This window comes from Hemiscyllium ocellatum, unplaced genomic scaffold, assembly GCF_020745735.1.
Source record: "Hemiscyllium ocellatum isolate sHemOce1 unplaced genomic scaffold, sHemOce1.pat.X.cur. R, whole genome shotgun sequence".
Classification (NCBI taxonomy): domain Eukaryota; kingdom Metazoa; phylum Chordata; class Chondrichthyes; order Orectolobiformes; family Hemiscylliidae; genus Hemiscyllium; species Hemiscyllium ocellatum.
This window is the reverse complement of record NW_026867602.1, coordinates 732,647-752,996: the sequence shown is the minus strand read 5'-3', so window position 1 is coordinate 752,996 and position 20,350 is coordinate 732,647. Positions and strand designations below refer to the sequence as shown.

Below are 20,350 nucleotides of genomic sequence, written 5' to 3'. Positions count from 1 at the left end.
AATACCCTGGGTATATGGGACAGGGGGAGAGACCGAGTGCAGCTCCCCGTCCACTGGGTGTACGGATATAATGGCTTTACTCTCCCAGCATGCTGCTGCTCAGTGACCCCCGATGGCTGGGGAAGGGGTGAGTGTGGAACCCCCTCACGGTGGGACTGAGATGGTGTGGGACGTCTTCACTCAGAGAGGGTGTGGGTAGACCCTCTACCACAGAAGGCAATGGGGTGGGGGGAGCTGAGGCATTGGACGTGGCTCAGGAAGGAGTGGGAATGGAGAGAGAGGAGACAAGAGAATGAGGCTGCAGGCCCAAGAGGGGCCGAGTGGCCTCTTCCTCCTCAGAAAATATCCGCATTGCCCCTACTTCCCCTCCCCCCAGCTGCAGGGGGGAGGGGGGCTATCGAGACGACATTGGAATCGACGGATTTTGGGGAAGGGGAGATGAGGAGCTGGAGGGAGAGGGAGCAGTGTTATGTGTGGGGGGAGGAAAGGAGGGTGTGGGATAGTAAGGGAAAGCAGGGCTGAGTGGCCTACCTCCCCCCCCCCCACCTCATCCCAACCCCCTTTCTCCTGGCACCCCCTCCCCCCCCCCCAGGGTCGATTCCAGGAATGCTGTCCGAGGTTCCTTATTCCTTGGAAGCGCTTGGCATGGGCCGGACGCGCCTGGAATGAGGTCAGACAGACTCTGTGTGCGGTCATGCCAGCCTCAAACAAGCGTAACCACACACCGACCGCGTCCTGGCTTCAACCCAGCCACGCGCGCACACACACACACTGACACACACACACACCCCCCTCCAACCTCCCACCCCCTCAACCAGGCCCAGGCAGCTGGCTGGATATCCTCACTGTCACACAGCCCTGAACCACACACCGCCGTTATCCTGCCACACTTCCCGGGAAGGGACTCCGAGTCCAGGGCTCACTCCGCAGCGAGGTTTGGCGGACGGACGCGGGCCATGGTGTGTCGGCGTAACTCCGCTGACAGAGCGGTGCTGCTCCCCGCTGCGCTGTACGTCTGCGGCTTTCTCAGGGTCGTTCCAGCATTGGGTAAGGTTCCTGGGGTGTGGGAGGGGGTGTGGGAGGGTGTGTGTGGGGGGGGGGGGGGGGGGGGGGAAGGGGTGGGAGGGTGTGTGTGGGGGGTGGGGGGGTGTGTGGGGGTGGAGGGGGGAGAGAGAGAGACTTTGTGTGAGAGAGAGAATGTGTGTGAAAGAGTGTGTCTGTGTGCATGTGAGTGTGTGTGAGACAGAGAATGTATCTGTGTGAGAGAGAGTGTGTGTGTGTGTGAGTGTGTCTGTGTGTGTGTGTGAGTGTGTCTGTGTGAGTGTGTCTGTGTGTGAGAGAGAGAGTGTGTCTCTGTGTGAGAGAGAATGTGAGAGAGAGTGTGTCTGTGTGTGAGTGTGTGTGTGTGAGAGAGAGTGTGTCTGTGTGTGAGTGTGTGTGTGAGAGAGAGGGTGTGTCTGTGTGAGAGTGTGTGTGAGTGTGTGTGAGAGAGAGGGTGTGTCTGTGTGAGAGTGTGTGTGTATGTGTGTGTGTGTGAGAGAGGGTGTGTCTGTGTGAGAGTGTGTGTGTATGTGTGTGTGTGTGAGAGAGGGTGTGTCTGTGTGAGAGAGTGTCTGTGTGAGATAGAATGTATTTGTGTGTGTGAGTGTGTGTGTGAGAGAGAATGTATCTGTGTGTCAGAAAGAGTGTCTGCGTGTATGTGAGAGTGTGTGTGTGAGAGAGTGTGTGACAGAATGTGTCTGTGTGTGTGTATGAGAGTGAGTGTGTGTATGAGAGTGAGTGTGTGTGTGAGAGTGAGTGTGTGTGACAGAATGTGTCTGTGTGTGTGTGTGAGAGTGAGTGTGTGTGTGAGATGTGTATGTGTGAGTGTGTGTGAGAGAGAGTGTGTGTGTCTGTGTGTGTGTATGAGAGAGAGAGTGTGTGTGTGAGAGAGAGTACGTCTGTGTATATGTGAGAGAGTGTGTGTCTCTGTGTGTGTGAGAGAGTGTGTGTCTCTGTGTGTGAGAGAGTGTGTGTATCTGTGTGTGTGAGAGAGAGTGTGCGTCTATGTGTCGGTGTCTGTGTGTGTGTATGAGAGAGAGTGTGTCTGTGTGTGTGAGAGAGAGCGTGTGTGTCTCTGTGTGTGTGAGAGAGAGAGTGTGTGTGTGTGTATGTGAGAGTGTGTGTGTGTGTGTGTCAATACTGACATATCTGGGGACCTACCCTGTCTAAATACTAACACACTCCCTCTCCTCGGGATCCCCCTGTTAAATCCTATAAACCCTTCCGAGGTGTTCCAGTCCAGACAACATCCTGGGAAACATCAAAAGGCAGCCTTCCGGAATCTGAAACCACCCCCGAAATTACTGAGGAAACTCAGTCTGTTAGAGAGAGAGGGGGGGGGGGAGGGAGCTGGAGAGAGGGAGGGGGAGAGAGAGAGTGGGACAGAGGGAGAGAGAGAGAGAGGGGAGACAGGGAGGGAGAGAGACAGAGTGGGACAGAGAGCGAGAGAGAGAGAGAGCTGAGGTTCTGGGTCAGTGACGGTTCTGGATGGATCTGATTGGTGGCTAGCCCAGCCGCGACGGGCTGAAGGGTCACTGCCGGTGCCGTCCACACACCACGAATCTGCCAGGTCTGCACTGCATTGGCGCCCAGCTCCACAGCCGCCCTCACCATCCCCCTCGGTGTCACTCTGCTCTGGCTCTCCAGACGTGGTACAACAACTACTGGAGTGCGATCGCGCGGCGGTCGCTGCAGGAGACACGACCGGATGTAGCTGGGCGCTGGCCTACAACAGGAGGACACTTACCCGCTACAACACCCAGACGCACCACTTCACTGTGGAGGGCACAGCACTGAAAGCCGAGGTGGATGCCCTGAACAAGGACCCGGGCATCCTGGACAAAGTGGATTCTGCGATACAGCAGGGCATCACTTTAACCCAGCAGCTCCTGGAAGCTGCAAAGCCAATCCTGGATCAGACAGGTAGGGAGTTCACTCTCAATCCCTGACTCCTGTAGCACGGTGACTCAGTGGCTCGCTGTCTGTCTGTGTGGGGGTCTGCACATTCCCCCCGTGTCTGTGTGGGTTCCCTCACAGGCCAACACATGTGCAGGTTAGGGTGGGATTGGCCGTGCTAAATTGTCCCCGTAGTGCCCAGGGATGTGCAGGTTAGGGTGGGATTGGCCGTGCTAAATTGTCCCCGTAGTGCCCAGGGATGTGCAGGTTAGGGTGGGATTGGCCGTGCTAAATTGTCCCCGTAGTGCCCAGGATGTGCAGGTTAGGGTGGGATTGGCCGTGCTAAATTGTCCCCGTAGTGCCCAGGGATGTGCAGGTTAGGGTGGATTGGCCGTGCTAAATTGTCCCCGTAGTGCTCAGGGATGTGCAGGTTAGGGTGGGATTGGCCGTGCTAAATTGTCCCCGTAGTGCCCAGGGATGTGCAGGTTAGGGTGGGATCGGCCGTGCTAAATTGTCCCCGTAGTGCCCAGGGATGTGCAGGTTAGGGTGGGATCGGCCGTGCTAAATTGTCCCCGTAGTGCCCAGGGATGTGCAGGTTAGGGTGGGATCGGCCGTGCTAAATTGTCCCCGTAGTGCCCAGGGATGTGCAGGTTAGGGTGGGATCGGCCGTGCTAAATTGTCCCCCGTAGTGCCCAGGGATGTACAGGTTAGGGTGGGATTGGCCGTGCTAAATTGTCCCCGTAGTGCCCAGGGATGTGCAGGTTAGGGTGGGATTGGCCGTGCTAAATTGTCCCCGTAGTGCCCAGGGATGTGCAGGTTAGGGTGGGATTGGCCGTGCTAAATTGTCCCCGTAGTGCCCAGGGATGTGCAGGTTAGGGTGGGATTGGCCGTGCTAAATTGTCCCCGTAGTGCCCAGGGATGTGCAGGTTAGGGGGGGATTGACCGTGCTAAATTGTCCCCGTAGTGCCCAGGGATGTACAGGTTAGGGTGGGATTGGCCGTGCTAAATTGTCCCGTAGTGCCCAGGGATGTGCAGGTTAGGGTGGGATTGGCCGTGCTAAATTGTCCCCGTAGTGCCCAGGGATGTACAGGTTAGGGTGGATTGGCCGTGCTAAATTGTCCCGTAGTGCCCAGGGATGTGCAGGTTAGGATGGGATTGGCCGTGCTAAATTGTCCCCGTAGTGCCCAGGGATGTGCAGGTTAGGGTGGATTGGCCGTGCTAAATTGTCCCGTAGTGCCCAGGGATGTGCAGGTTAGGGTGGATTGGCCGAGCTAAATTGTCCCCGTAGTGCCCAGGGATGTGCAGGTTAGGGGGGATTGACCGTGCTAAATAAAGAGCAGGGAGAATGGGTCTGGGTGGGTTACAGTACACAGGGCTGGTGTGGATGGTTGGGTCAAAGGGCTTGTTTCCATACTGCAGGATCCCCAAAATCCATCTCACGGTTTTTTGGTTACAGGTTAACACCGGGAGCAGCAAGGGTAGGGGTGGGGGTCCTGGGGGGGTGGGGTGGGGTGGGGTGGGGGGGAGCGGGTGTTTGGGGTAGCAGGACTGACAGTTGAAGGCAGTCTGGATTGATTGTTGTGGGAGGGTCAGTGCTGAGGGAGCGGGGGCTGTGGGAGGGTCAGTGCTGAGGGAGCGGGTGCTGTGGGAGGGTCAGTGCTGAGGGAGTGGGCGCTGTGGGAGGGTCAGTGTTGAGGGAGCGGGCGCTGTGGGAGGGTCAGCGCTGAGGGAGTGGGTGCTGTGGGAGGGTCAGTGCTGAGGGAGTGGGCGCTGTGGGAGGGTCAGTGCTGAGGGAGCGGGTGCTGTGGGAGGGTCAGTGCTGAGGGAGCGGGCGCTGTGGGAGGGTCAGTGCTGAGGGAGCGGGTGCTGTGGGAGGGTCAGTGCTGAGGGAGCGGGGGCTGTGGGAGGGTCAGCGCTGAGGGAGTGGGTGCTGTGGGAGGGTCAGCGCTGAGGGAGCGGGGGCTGTGGGAGGGTCAGCGCTGAGGGAGCGGGGGCTGTGGAGGGTCAGTGCTGAGGGAGCGGGTGCTGTGGGAGGGTCGGAGCTGCTCTACCATGTGTGAACACCATCTGCTGACTCTGAACCTGTACCTGCCCACACCCAGGTCCTTGATTCATCTCAGGGAATACCGAGGTTCCTCTAGCCAGCCTCTGGGGACCTGCTCCAGCCCCCAGCCTGGAAACTATCGACTGAACGTGGGTCTTGTGTCCCCACCCTTCAGCTAAATATATTTCCACATTGAGAATGACACATTTAGCCACCAATCTGTAGCTGCTCTTGTTGTGTGGCACTGTAACTTCAGTATGTCCATACACACAGCATCCACTGTGCTACCCTCGTCAATCCTCTCCCTCTCTGTGTCGTCACCGCAAGGTAGATCAACCTTTTCTGAAATCGATCCTGTCCCTTCTGAATCCACCCCCCTCCGCACCCCCCCCCCCCCCCCCCCCCCCCGGTCTCCCTATGTACTTCCTACTTCGATCCCCGAATGATTCTCTCTCGAGATTAAACTGACCAGTTTGTAATCCCCTGCCTTTCTCGGAGTCAGCTCGGAAACAGACCCTTCGGCCCAACTCGTCCGTGCTGACCCAGAGATCCTAAACTAATCCAGTCCCCGTTCCCCAGCCCTTGGCCCCATCTCCCCCTAAACCCTTCCTATCCATGACCCCCCCCCCGGTCCATTTAAATGGTGTCATTGTACCAGCCCCCACCACTTCCTCTGGCAACTCGTTCCACACACGCACCACCCTCTGGGGGAAATAGTTACCCCTCAGGTCCCTTTCCCACCTCTCACCTTAAACCTATCCCCCTCTAGTTCTGGGCTCCCCCACCCCAGGGGGAAAATACCTTGTCTATTTACCCTATCCATGTCCCCCCTCATGATTTTATAAACCTCTCGTTCTGGGCTCCCCCACCCCAGGGGGAAAAGACCTTGTCTATTTACCCTATCCATGTCCCCCTCGTGATTTTATAAGCCTCTAGTTCTGGGCTACCCCACCCCAGGGGGAAAAGACCTTGTCTATTTACCCTATCCATGTCCCCGTCATAATTTTGTAAACCTCTATAAGGTCACCCCTCAGCCTCCGACGCTCCAGGGAAAACAGCCCCAGCCTGTTCAGCCTCTCCCTGTAGCTCAGACCCTCCAACCCTGGCAACATCTTCATAAATCTTTTCTGAACCCTTTCAAGTTTCACAACATCTTTCCGATAGGAAGGAGACCAGAATTGCACACAATATTCCAACAGTGGCCTAACCAATGTCCTGTACAGCCGCAACATGACTTCCCAACTCCTGTACTCAATACTCTGACCAGTAAAGGAAAGCATCCCAAACGCTGCCTTCACTATCCTATCTACCTGCGACTCCACTTTCAAGGAGCTATGAACCTGCACTCCAAGGTCTCTCTGTTCAGCAACACTCCCCCAGGACCTGACCATTAAGTCCTGCTAAGGTTTGCTTTCCCAAAATGCAGCCCCTCGCGTTTATCCGAATTAAACTCCATCTGCCACACATCGGCCCACCTGGTCGCGATCCTGTTGTGGTAAACACCTTCGCGTTGCTGGGGGCTCGTCCGTCCCAGCCCGAACCATGTGTCATTGTTCCTGTTTTCACAGGGCAAGCATAGTTCCTGTTTTCGACGTTGTCTCATGGTCCTATTTTCGGATTGTTATTTTCATCGCTTATAAAAAGAACATTTTGTATTTGTGTTCACGTCTCTGGGTTAGTGACTGGGCACTAGAAATGGGAGGGGTGGGGGGGGCTGGGTGGGTGGTGCTTTGAAAATAAAGCCAAGGGTTGCTGCATTTTTGCAAAATGGAACTCGCTGTACATCGTGTCTCACAGGGATTGGGCAAGGGACGGGCTGAGTGGCCTCCTGTTCCTGTGTAACAGGTAGAGGAGGGGCTGAATGGCCTCGTGTTCCTGTGTAACAGGCTGGAGGAGGGGCTGAATGGCCTCGTGTTCCTGTGTAACAGGCTGGAGGGGGAGGGGCTGAATGGCCTCGTGTTCCTGTGTAACAGGCTGGAGGAGGAGGGGCTGAGTGGCCTCCTGTTCCTGTGTAACAGGCTGGAGGAGGAGGGGCTGAATGGCCTCCTGTTCCTGTGTAACAGGCTGGAGGAGGAGGGGCTGAATGGCCTCCTGTTCCTGTGTAACAGGCTGGAGGGGGAGGGGCTGAATGGCCTCCTGTCCCTGTGTAACAGGCCGGAGGAGGAGGGGCTGAATGGCCTCGTGTTCCTGTGTAACAGGCTGGAGGGGGAGGGGCTGAATGGCCTCCTGTCCCTGTGTAACAGGCTGGATGAGGAGGGGCTGAATGGCCTCCTGTTCCTGTGTAACAGGTAGAGGAGGGGCTGAATGGCCTCCTGTTCCTGTGTAACAGGTAGAGGAAGGGCTGAATGGCCTCGTATTCCTGTGTAACAGGCTGGAGGAGGAGGGGCTGAATGGCCTCGTATTCCTGTGTAACAGGTAGAGGAAGGGCTGAATGGCCTCGTGTTGCTGTGTAACAGGTAGAGGAAGGGCTGAATGGCCTCGTGTTGCTGTGTAACAGGCTGGCAGGGTGGGTAGGGGGAGCTGAATGGGAGTGCGGTCAGAGTGGGACTAACCCCTGCCTTTCCTCAGTGCCTCCCTCGGTACGAATCCAGTCGGAGGGTCAGTCATGGAATGGCCTGGCCCAGCAGCTGCGATGCTCAGTGACGGGCTTCTCCCCCCGAGCGGTGAATGTGAGCTGGCTGAGGGACGGAGAGGACATGGGCCCCGTGGTGCTGCACCTTCCCATCCTCCCCAACAGCCAAGGGACCTTCCAGACTGCGGCCTACATCACCGTGGAGCCTGAGCCTCCCGCTACCTACACCTGCCTGGTTCAGCACGCCTCCTACCCCTACCCAGAGGGGTATCGCCTGGACTGGGGTATGTCCGCTAACACCACAACCCCTGGCCCTGTGTCCGACAGTCAGGCTTCCCTGCTAGGAACAGTGTAGAGGGAGCTTTACTCTGTAGCTAACCCCCTGTCCCTGGGAGGGTTTGATGGGGACAATGTAGAGGGAGCTTTACTCTGTATCTAATCCCCTGTCCCTGGGAGTGTTTGATGGGGACAATGTAGAGGGAGCTTTACTCTGTATCTAATCCCGTGCTGTCCCTGTCCCTGGGAGTGTTTGAAGGGGGACAGTGTAGAGGGAGCTTTACCCTGTATCTAATCCCGTGCTGTCCCTGGGAGTGTTTGATGGGGGATCAGTGTAGAGGGAGCTTTACTCTGTATCTAATCCCGTGCTGTCCCTGGGAGTGTTTGATGGGGGACAGTGTAGAGGGAGCTTTACTCTGTACCTAACCCCCTGTCCCTGGGAGTGTTTGATGGGGGAACAGTGTAGAGGGAGCTTTACTCTGTATCTAACCCCGTGCTGTCCCTGTCCCTGGGAGTGTTTGATGGGGGGACAGTGTAGAGGAAGCTTTACTCTGTATCTAACCCCTTGTCCCTGGGAGTGTTTGATGGGGGACAGTGTAGAGGGAGCTTTACTCTGTATCTAGCCCCGTGCTGTCGCTGGGAGGGTTTGGTGGGGGGGTGGGTGGGTGGGTGTCGGGGGGCTGGTGGATTCCCTGTTGACCTCTTGCTGTGTTATTTGCCCCTCTGCTTGCCCCCCCCCTTTGCCCCTCCCCCAGTCGGCGGTCACCATTTCTCTCTGTCGCCGGCTGCCATTTTGGGAATATTGTTTGGAATTGTGGGAGCCATCTTCGTCATGGTCGCTGTCTACCTTCACCTGAAGTCTCAAGGTAATGATTGGGGTGGGGGTAGCGGGGGAGAGGGAGGGGGGGGTGGTGGCTGGAGGGTGGGGATGAGAGCTTGCCCCCCCCTCACGCATGTCTGGATCTGAATTGACGTCCTTGCCCCTCACTCTCCATTGGTCGAAACATCATGGCCAGAGACGGTCACGTCTAGCGTTCCCTCCCCCCTCCCTGGGTGGGGTGGGGGTTGGGGTGGGAAGGGGATGGTGTTTGGCTTCAGGGAAGGGTCACGGAGCACTCCTGAGCCCCGTGCTCGAAACCTCGAGACGAGCTCAGGAGCAGGCGATTCGGCCCCTCGAGCGCGTGCCATCGTTGGGTCCAATCACGGGACCCACCCCCATCTCGGCCTCTCTCTCTCTCTCTACACTTTGCTTTTCCCGTTGACCTATTGCTGATTAAAACGCCTGCCCGTCCCCTCCTTCAAACTCCTGCCCCGCGGCTCCCGCCCCGTCCCCCTGCTGTGTCTGTTCGAACCCACGAATTGCTTGCTGCTGCGTTTTAGACTCCTCGTTTATCTCCCTTTCACAGGTCGCCACGCTGGGATCTTTGAACCCACAGGTAACTTTCAACGCAAGAGCGCCCGCTAATCAGTCGCACCCGCGTGTGGGGTGAGCAAACTTGGGCACAAATTTGCCGCGTACTCTCTTTTTTTATATATATAGATATTTTTATTGGAAATATAACGTTTGCAAATTTACAAAAAATGAACAGAACTCTCAAATACAAACATTGACGTACAATTAAATCGTAGATACAATAGTCAAAATTTAACCAAGAGAAGAGTAAAGGAAAAAAAAACGAGAACCAAAAAAAAACTAAACTCAACTTTCTACTAATCTAACCTCTAACTAACCAGAGTGTGTCCCTAAGTCTCCTACATGCTCAGAATGTGTTAACATCAAATATAATAAAACCCATATTCGCGCGGGATTCCTCTCCCAAGGGGCCCCGGAGCAGCCAGCTCTGTAATCCTCACTAAATAAAAGCCCTTGTCGTGGTTCTGCTCGCCGAGCTGGAAGTTTTTGCTGCAAACGTTTCGTCCCCTGGCTAGGGAACATCATCAGTGCTGTTGGAGCCTCCTGTGAAGCGCTGCTTTGATGTTTCTTCCGGTATTTATAGTGGTTTGTTCTTGCCGTTTCCGGGTGTCAGTTTCAGCTGTAGTGGTTGGTATGTGGGGTCCAGGTCGATGTGTCTGTTGATGGATGTTCTTGTCGTTTCCGGGTGTCAGTTTCAGCTGCAGTGGTTTGTATGTGGGGTCCAGGTCTATGTGTCTGTTGATGGAGTTTGTGGACGAGTGCCATGCCTCTAGGAATTCCCTGGCTGTTCTCTGTCTGGCTTGTCCTATGATGGTAGTGTTTTCCCAGTCGAATTCACGTTCCTGGTTGTCTGTTAGGCCCTTGTTGGGATGGCGAAATATCTGCATTTATATAATTCAAAAAGGGCTGGCCTATTTTATAAAATAATTCAGTTGCACCGTGTTTGTGAGGATTAGTGATACATTCCATCATTAATCTGGGCCAGTTTGCGAGTCCCGGGGGGGGGTCCTCAGCCACCCAGTTCACCAGAATGTTTTTCCTCGCACAGAAAGCGAGATCGCCACACACATTCCTGACGTTTCCCGATTCCCCGCAGTGCTTTTCCTGAAAAATCGACGGCAGGGCCGATCAAACCAGCCCGAGACCAGCGTGCGATCCAACGCCAGCGCGACGTCAGGTGAAGACCATGCGCGTGGGCCAGCTCGCGGCACGCCCACGGGCTGTGCGAGCGCTCGTGGCCGCTGGCTATTTGTGAGTTCGAACAGACAAAGCAGGGGAGGGTCGGCGTTGCGGAGGGCAGGTGGGGTGCGGGCAAGCGCATGGCAACTTGTCGGGGGGGGATTTATCCGGGAGGGAGTTGGATACAAATGTCGGGAGGTCTGTCCTTAGTCGGGATGACTGTGTAAGTGATGAATGACAGATAACAGCTTATGGACAAGGATGGAGAGCCAGGAAGTGTGAAGGGTCCACTGTGAGGGGAAGCGAAGGCAGAGAGGAGGGAGTTAATGCTTCGGTTACACAGGGGCATCAGGTTCTAGAGGGGCAGAATGGACCCCGTGCACACCCTGACAGTCATCGTTTCCCTGTCTTTCCAGGAGATGGATTGACCCAGCACCCAGCGTGAGGTGAGCTCCTCCTCCACCCACCCAAGGCTGGATCTGCCCTCCTCCCGTGGCATGGGAGTGAGGAGCCCTTCGGCCCGCGTGTGTTCAGGATATCCACCATACCCACACAGACCAGGCTCCATCTGGTCTGGAAGCGCCTGGTTTCAGGGCTAGAAGGAGAATGAGGCTCTTCGGCCCAATCAAGGCCTGGGGCAAATACCCCTCCCTGACCCACCTTGGCCTACCCTCTATATACCCCACCGCCCTGTCTATATGCCCCACTGCCCTCTATATACCCCACTGCCCTCTCCATATATCCCATTGCCTTGTCTATATGCCCCACTGCCCTGTCTATATACCCCATTGCCCTGTCTATATAACACACTGCCCTCTCTATATACCCCACCATCACTCTATATACCCCATTGCCCTCTATGTAACCCACTGCCCTCTCTATATACCCCACTGCTCTCTATATACCCCACCGTCACTCTATATACCCCATTGCCCTCTATATACCCCACTGCTCTCTATATACCGCACTGCCCTATCTATATACCCCATTGCCCTGTCTATATATCCCACTGCCCTGTCTATATACCCCACTGCCCCCTCTACATACGCCACAGCCCTGTCTATGTACCCCACTACCCTGACTATATACCCACTGTCCCCCTATATACCCCACTGCCCCCTCTACATACGCCACAGCCCTGTCTATGTACCCCACTACCCTGACTATATACCCACTGTCCCTCTATATACCCCACTGTCACCCTCTACATACCACACTGTCCCTCTCTATATACCCCATCACCCCCTCTATATGCCCCACTGTCCCTCTATATACCTCACCATCCATCTCTATATACCCCACCATCCCTGTCTATATACCCCACGGTCCCTTTATATACCCCACTGTCACCCTCCATATACCACACTGCCCTCTATATACCCCACTGTCCCTCTCTATGTACCCCATCACCCCCTCTATATGCCCCACTGTCCCTCTATATACCTCACCATCCCTCTATATACCCCACCATCCCTGTCTATATACCCCACTGTCCCTGTCTATATGCCCCACTGTCCTGTCTATATACCCCACTGTCCCTCTCTATATACCCCACTGTCCCTCTCTATATACCCCACCGTCCCTCTCTATATACCCCACCGTCCCTCTCTACATACCCCACTGTCCCTCTCTATATACCCCACTGTCCCTCTCTATATACCCCACCGTCCCTCTCTACATACCCCACTGTCCCTGTCTATATACCCCACCGTCCCTGTCTATATACCCCACTGTCCCCCTCTATATACCCCACTGTCCCTCTCTATATACCCCACTGTCCCCCTCTATATACCCCACCGTCCCCCTCTATATACCCCACCGTCCCCCTCTATATACCCCACTGTCCCTCTCTATATACCCCACTGTCCCTCTCTATATACCCCACTGTCCCTGTCTATATACCCCACCGTCCCTCTCTATATACCCCACCGTCCCTCTCTATATACCCCACCGTCCCTGTCTATATACCCCACTGTCCCTGTCTACATACCCCACTGTCCCTGTCTATATACCCCACTGTCCCTGTCTATATACCCCACCGTCCCTCTCTATATACCCCACCGTCCCTGTCTATATACCCCACCGTCCCTCTCTATATACCCCACCGTCACTCTCTATATACCCCACCGTCCCTCTCTATATACCCCACCCTCCCTCTCTATATACCCCACCGTCCCTGTCTATATACCCCACCCTCCCTCTCTATATACCCCACCCTCCCTCTCTATATACCCCACCCTCCCTCTCTATATACCCCACCGTCCCTCTCTATATACCCCACCCTCCCTCTCTATATACCCCACCGTCCCTCTCTATATACCCCACCGTCCCTCTCTATATATCCCACCGTCCCTCTCTATATACCCCACCGTCCCTCTCTATATACCCCACCGTCCCTCTCTATATACCCCACCGTCCCTCTCTATATACCCCGCTGTCCCTCTCTATATACCCCACCGTCCCTCTCTATATACCCCACCGTCCCTCTCTATATACCCCACTGTCCCTGTCTATATACCCCACTGTCCCTCTCTATATACCCCACCGTCCCTCTCTATATACCCCACTGTCCCTCTCTATATACCCCACTGTCCCTCTCTATATATCCCACTGTCCCTGTCTATATACCCCACTGTCCCTCTCTATATACCCCACCGTCCCTCTCTATAGACCCCACTGTCCCTCTCTATATACCCGACTGTCCCTCTCTATATACCCCACCGTCCCTCTCTATATACCCCACTGTCCCTCTCTATATACCCCACTGTCCCTCTCTATATACCTCACTGTCCCTCACTATATACCCCACCGTCCCTCTCTATATACCCCACTGTCCCTCTCTATATACCCCACCGTCCCTCTCTATATACCCCACTGTCCCTCTCTATATACCCCACCGTCCCTCTCTATATACCCCACTGTCCCTCTCTATATACCCCACCGTCCCTCTCTATATACCCCACTGTCCCTCTCTATATACCCCACCGTCCCTCTCTATATACCCCACCCTCCCTCTCTATATACCCCGCCGTCTCTCTCTATATACCCCGCTGTCCCTCTCTATATACCCCGCTGTCCCTCTCTATATACCCCACTGTCCCTCTCTATATATCCCACTGTCCCTCACTATATACCCCACCGTCCCTCTCTATATACCCCACCGTCCCTCTCTATATACCCCACCGTCCCTCTCTATATACCCCACTGTCCCTCTCTATATACCCCACCGTCCCTCTCTATATACCCCACTGTCCCTCTCTATATACCCCACCGTCCCTCTCTATATACCCCACCGTCTCTCTCTATATACCCCACTGTCCCTCTCTATATACCCCACCGTCCCTCTCTATATAACCCACCGACCCTCTCTATATACCCCACTGTCCCTCTCTATATACCCCACCGTCCTTGTCTATATACCCCACCGTCCCTCACTATATACCCCACCGTCCCTCTCTATATACCCCACTGTCCCTCTCTATATACCCCACCGTCCCTCTCTATATACCCCACTGTCCCTCTCTATATACTCCACTGTCCCTCTCTATATACCCCACCGTCCCTCTCTATATACCCCACAGTCCCTCTCTATATACCCCACCGTCCCTCTCTATATACCCCACCGTCCCTCTCTATATACCCCACCGTCCCTGTCTATATACCCCACTGTCCCTCTCTATATACCCCACCGTCCCTCTCTATATACCCCACCGTCCCTCTCTATATAACCCACCGACCCTCTCTATATACCCCACTGTCCCTCTCTATATACCCCACCGTCCTTGTCTATATACCCCACCGTCCCTCACTATATACCCCACCGTCCCTCTCTATATACCCCACCGTCCCTCTCTATATACCCCACCGTCCCTCTCTATATACCCCACTGTCCCTCTATATATACCCCACTGTCCCTCTCTATATACCCCACTGTCCCTCTCTATATACCCCACCGTCCCTCTCTATATACCCCACTGTCCCTCTCTATATACCCCACCGTCCCTCTCTATATACCCCACCGTCTCTCTCTATATACCCCACTGTCCCTCTCTATATACCCCACCGTCCCTCTCTATATAACCCACCGACCCTCTCTATATACCCCACTGTCCCTCTCTATATACCCCACCGTCCTTGTCTATATACCCCACCGTCCCTCACTATATACCCCACCGTCCCTCTCTATATACCCCACCGTCCCTCTCTATATACCCCACCGTCCCTCTCTATATACCCCACTGTCCCTCTATATATACCCCACTGTCCCTCTCTATATACCCCACTGTCCCTCTCTATATACCCCACCGTCCCTCTCTATATACCCCACTGTCCCTCTCTATATACCCCACCGTCCCTCTCTATATACCCCACCGTCCCTCTCTATATACCCCACCGTCCCTCTCTATATACCCCACCCTCCCTCTCTATATACCTCGCCGTCTCTCTCTATATACCCCGCTGTCCCTCTCTATATACCCCGCTGTCCCTCTCTATATACCCCACTGTCCCTCTCTATATATCCCACTGTCCCTCACTATATACCCCACCGTCCCTCTCTATATACCCCACCGTCCCTCTCTATATACCAAACCCTCCCTCTCTATATACCCCACTGTCCCTCTCTATATACCCCACTGTCCCTCTCTATATACCCCACCGTCCCTCTCTATATACCCCACCGTCTCTCTCTATATACCCCACTGTCCCTCTCTATATACCCCACCGTCCCTCTCTATATAACCCACCGACCCTCTCTATATACCCCACTGTCCCTCTCTATATACCCCACCGTCCTTGTCTATATACCCCACCGTCCCTCACTATATACCCCACCGTCCCTCTCTATATACCCCACTGTCCCTCTCTATATACCCCACCGTCCCTCTCTATTTACCCCACTGTCCCTCTCTATATACCCCACTGTCCCTCTCTATATACCCCACCGTCCCTCTCTATATACCCCACAGTCCCTCTCTATATACCCCACCGTCCCTCTCTATATACCCCACCGTCCCTCTCTATATACCCCACCGTCCCTGTCTATATACCCCACTGTCCCTCTCTATATACCCCACCGTCCCTCTCTATATAACCCACCGACCCTCTCTATATACCCCACTGTCCCTCTCTATATACCCCACCGTCCTTGTCTATATACCCCACCGTCCCTCACTATATACCCCACTGTCCCTCTCTATATACCCCACTGTCCCTCTCTATATACCCCACCGTCCCTCTCTATATACCCCACTGTCCCTCTCTATATACCCCACCGTCCCTCTCTATATACCCCACTGTCCCTCTCTATATACCCCACCGTCCCTCTCTATATACCCCACCGTCTCTCTCTATATACCCCGCTGTCCCTCTCTATATACCCCGCTGTCCCTCTCTATATACCCCACCGTCCCTCTCTATATACCCCACCGTCCCTCTCTATATACCCCACTGTCCCTCTCTATATACCCCACCGTCCCTCTCTATATACCCCACCGTCTCTCTCTATATACCCCGCTGTCCCTCTCTATATACCCCGCTGTCCCTCTCTATATACCCCACTGTCCCTCTCTATATACCCCACCGTCCCTCTCTATATACCCCACTGTCCCTCTCTATATACCCCACCGTCCCTCTCTATATACCCCACCGTCTCTCTCTATATACCCCACTGTCCCTCTCTATATACCCCACCGTCCCTCTCTATATAACCCACCGACCCTCTCTATATACCCCACTGTCCCTCTCTATATACCCCACCGTCCTTGTCTATATACCCCACCGTCCCTCACTATATACCCCACTGTCCCTCTCTATATACCCCACCGTCCCTCTCTATATACCCCACTGTCCCTCTCTATATACCCCACCGTCCCTCTCTATATACCCCACCGTCCCTCTCTATATACCCCACCGTCTCTCTCTATATACCCCGCTGTCCCTCTCTATATACCCCGCTGTCCCTCTCTATATACCCCACTGTCCCTCTCTATATACCCCACCGTCCTTGTCTATATACCCCACCGTCCCTCACTATATACCCCACTGTCCCTCTCTATATACCCCACTGTCCCTCTCTATATACCCCACCGTCCCTCTCTATATACCCCACCGTCCCTGTCTATATACCCCACTGTCCCTCTCTATATACCCCACCGTCCCTCACTATATACCCCACCGTCTCTCTCTATATACCCCACTGTCCCTCTCTATATACCCCACCGTCCCTCTCTATATACCCCACTGTCCCTCTCTATATACCCCACCCTCCCTCTCTATATACCCCACCCTCCCTCTCTATATACCCCACCGTCCCTCTCTATATACCCCACCGTCCCTCTCTATATACCCCACCCTCCCTCTCTATATACCCCGCTGTCCCTCTCTATATACCCCACCCTCCCTCTCTATATACCCCACTCTCCCTCTCTACATACCCCACCCTCCCTCTCTATATACCCCACCGTCCCTCTCTATATACCCCACCCTCCCTCTCTATATACCCCACCGTCCCTCTCTATATACCCCACCGTCCCTCTCTATATACCCCACCGTCCCTCTCTATATACCCCCCTGACCCTCTCTATCCTCACTGCCGTCTCTATTGGCCCCACTGCCCCTCACTGAGGGATGAGCTGGGAAACGTTGGGGTGGGGGGGAAAGGGGGCACATTGAGCTGGCCCCCTCCTGGACAATCCCATCCCCTTTGACCCCCCCTTTTACCTGTCTTGCCCTCAGGACCCGGCTGGAGGGAGAGCGCAGGTGGCTTTGGCTGGAAGGTGATCATTGTCACAACGATGGAGGCCGCTCTGCCCGGTGTCTCTGTACTAGCTCACGCAGCCCCACCCTCCACGCACCCCACCCAACCCCACCTTCGCCCCTCGAATAACAGTCTGAGTCCCCGCACCCCAATCTCCCGCCCCCTCGATTCTCCATCCTTCCACCAATGGGAAGCACCCTCTTCATCTCCCTCCTGACCCAGAAAACCCTTCCCTCCTGTGAAGGGGTGGGGGCGGGGGGGTGAGGGGGATGGGGTGGCTGATACTCAGCACAGAGAAGGTTCTAGAGGCTCGAAGACCGACCCATCCCGGCTCACCCCTTCTCCCCCACAAACACTCAAAGTGTGGGACCCCACCCCCAACCCTCATTTCATGAATTTGAGAGAATCGATTTCTCTTGTAATCAGTGACCCCCCCCCCCCCCCCCCCCCCCTGCACCCACCCCTCCTTCCATTTCGAATCTCTGCCAACATCTCCCCCCAGACCCCATCAGGATCTCAGACGTACAGCAGGGAAACAGACCCTTTGGCCCAACCCGTCCGTGCTGACCCAGAGATCCGAAATTAATCCAGTCCCCGTTCCCCAGCCCTTGGCCCATCTCCCTCTAAACCCTTCCTATCCATTTCCCCCCCCCATCCTTTTAAATGTTGTCATTGTACCAGCCCCCCTCTGGCAGCTCGTTCCACACACGCACTACCCTCTAGGGGGAAAAGTTGCCCCTCAGGTCCCTTTCCCCCCCTCTCACCTTAAACCTGTTCCCCTCTAGTTCTGGACTCCCCCCACCCCAGGGGGGTAAAGACCTTGTCTATTTACCCTATCCATGTCCCCCTCATGATTTTATAAACCTCTAGTTCTGGACTCCCCCACCCCAGGGGGAAAAGACCTTGTCTATTTACCCTATCCATGTCCCATCAAAGAGCTATGAACCTGCACTCCAAGGTCTCTTTGTTCAGCCACACTCCCCAGGACCTTACCATTAAGTGGATAAGTCCTGCTAGGATTTGCTTTCCCAAAATGCAGCACCTCGCATTTATCTGAATTAAACTCCATCTGCCCCTTCTCAGCCCATTGGCCCATCTGGTCCAGATCCTGTTGTAATCTGAGGTAACCCTCTTCGCTGTCCACTACACCGACAATTTTGGTGTCATCTGCAGACTTACTAACTGTACCTCTTATGCTCACATCCAAATCATTTATATAAATGACAAAAAGTAGAGGACCCAGCACCGATCCTTGTGGCACTCCACTGGTCACAGGCCTCCAGTCTGAAAATCAACCCTTCACCACCACCCTCTGTCTTCTACCTTTGAGCCAGTTCTGTATCCAAATGGCTAGTTCTCCCTGTATTCCATGAGATCTAACCTTGCTCACCAGTCTCCCATGGGGAACCTTGTCAAACACCTTACTGAAGTCTATATAGATCACATCTACCGTTCTGTCCTCATCAATCCTCTTTGTTACTTCCTCAAAAAACTCAATCAAGTTTGTGAGACATGATTTCCCACGCACAAAGCCATGTTGACTCTCCCGAATCAGTCCTTGCCTTTCTAAATACGAACAACCTCAGTTATCCGAACATCAATTATCCAGATTTCGGATTATCCGAAAAGGAGATCGCAAAGTGCATGCATTTCAACGGAAACAGGAAAATTCTATTCTCCATGCTTCGTTCTGTAATCGTGAACAGGAATATAGATGCAAGTGCTGTTTAATAAATAACTACCTTCAAATATGTACTCGAGACGTGACGTTAGAGTGAAGTCTTATCCTTTTTATATAAAGAGCTCTCTGACACTGAGTACAAAACACTGTGACTATGAACACACAAGAACAACATACGAGCAAGATTCCCTCTCAACAGCGACTTTGTTCTGATGTGCAAACCCAACAACGGTTTGCCTCAGCTCATTCTCAGGAGAGTCCAGTCAGAAAATGTGCTTGCATTTCAGTGTCCCTTGCTTTAATCTCCTGTTATCCCATCGCAAATCGGGTCTTTTTCCGAGCCGAAATCTCTTGCAGCCGACAAGACAATTTCATGTCACTTTTTGACAGGAGGAAAACGTTCCTCCCCTCCAAACTCAGACAGAATTGATGAGGGGACGGAAACTGAACTCAGCGAGACCATCTTCTCTCTCTCTCATGTCTACCCTGTATTTTGCGCCTCCTCTCTCCCTCTCTCCCTCTCTCTCTCTCTCTAACCCAGGGAGCACTGGGCAGTGATCAGGAGCAGGAACCCTGGCTGATTTCCCCCCCCCCCCCTCTCTCTCTCTCTCTCTCTCTCTCTCTCTCTCTCTCTCAGGGCTTGACGGTCGCTGAGGCGAGAGGGTCAGCACCAGGTTAGTCTGGACGGGGGTATGACGCGAACAGAAAGGTGGCTGGTGTTGTTCTAGGACTTGGATAAAACCGAGTAAGATGTGAGCGAAACGCTTCACAGACCTCAGTCAAACTCTAGCCAGAAAGTGATTTAATTTGTAAAATATCATGAACTTGGAAGCAATATCTGGTGTTTGTCTACTTTTTAACCAATTGAATGAAAAATGAACTCTGTAAACATGGTATTTACGTTATTATATTCATTATAGCTCCCTTCGTTTAAGATCAGATCTGTTATTCAAACTAAATACTCCCCGTCCGTCCCATTTGGATAATCTGTAAATGTGAATCCTGTCCCACCCCTGCTGACTGGCTCACTGGTCTATAGTTCCCCGAGTTTTGGGTTCAGGTGTTTGCTAAATCTCAGATTCTCCGAGTAAGACAAACCTCACTCCCGTTCCAAAGTGTGCAACAAGGTATTTTTATTTAAAGTGCCCACAGTAACCTCCACCATCACAAAATGTCTCTGCTTCATCGTTCAGCTCGGCTCAGAGTCAACGCCCGGCCTCATCCATCTCACACACTGGTGTGTGTTAGGGGAGACCAGCCCAGAGATTGGATGGTGACTGATGGGATACAGTTAGGATGGGGCTGGCTGGGTGAGGGGAGACAGGGCAGGATTAACCATTCAGGGTCTTGGGCAGATCCTCCGTCCTGTCTGAGGTTCAGACAAATCCCAGTATATTCCACATTCTGATCCTAACCCTCACCCTCACCCTGTCCGTGACCTGAAACCTAACCCTCATCCGAACCCTGAACCTAACCTTAATCCAAACCCT

At 54.0% G+C, this 20,350-nt stretch overlaps 1 protein-coding gene across 3 annotated transcripts; it reads left to right on the top strand.

The window, feature by feature from the left end:
• Positions 1 to 847: 847 nt before the first annotated feature.
• On the top strand, positions 848 to 17,610 carry LOC132809064 (class II histocompatibility antigen, B-L beta chain-like). 3 transcript variants are annotated; one of them, XM_060822455.1, is made up of 8 exons: positions 848 to 1,047; positions 2,689 to 2,964; positions 7,550 to 7,837; positions 8,585 to 8,695; positions 9,236 to 9,265; positions 10,340 to 10,420; positions 10,839 to 10,868; positions 17,158 to 17,610. In XM_060822455.1, the coding sequence occupies exons 1-7, from the start codon at positions 957 to 959 to the stop codon at positions 10,865 to 10,867; spliced, it is 906 nt and encodes a 301-aa protein (XP_060678438.1). In that variant the 5' UTR covers positions 848 to 956; the 3' UTR covers position 10,868; positions 17,158 to 17,610. The 3 variants fall into 3 exon arrangements, with proteins under 3 accessions (XP_060678438.1, XP_060678437.1, XP_060678439.1); XM_060822454.1 differs by having other exon boundaries at positions 10,292 to 10,420; XM_060822456.1 differs by lacking the exons at positions 10,340 to 10,420; positions 10,839 to 10,868; positions 17,158 to 17,610 and adding an exon at positions 10,292 to 10,320 and having other exon boundaries at positions 9,236 to 9,315.
• Positions 17,611 to 20,350: the final 2,740 nt, after the last annotated feature.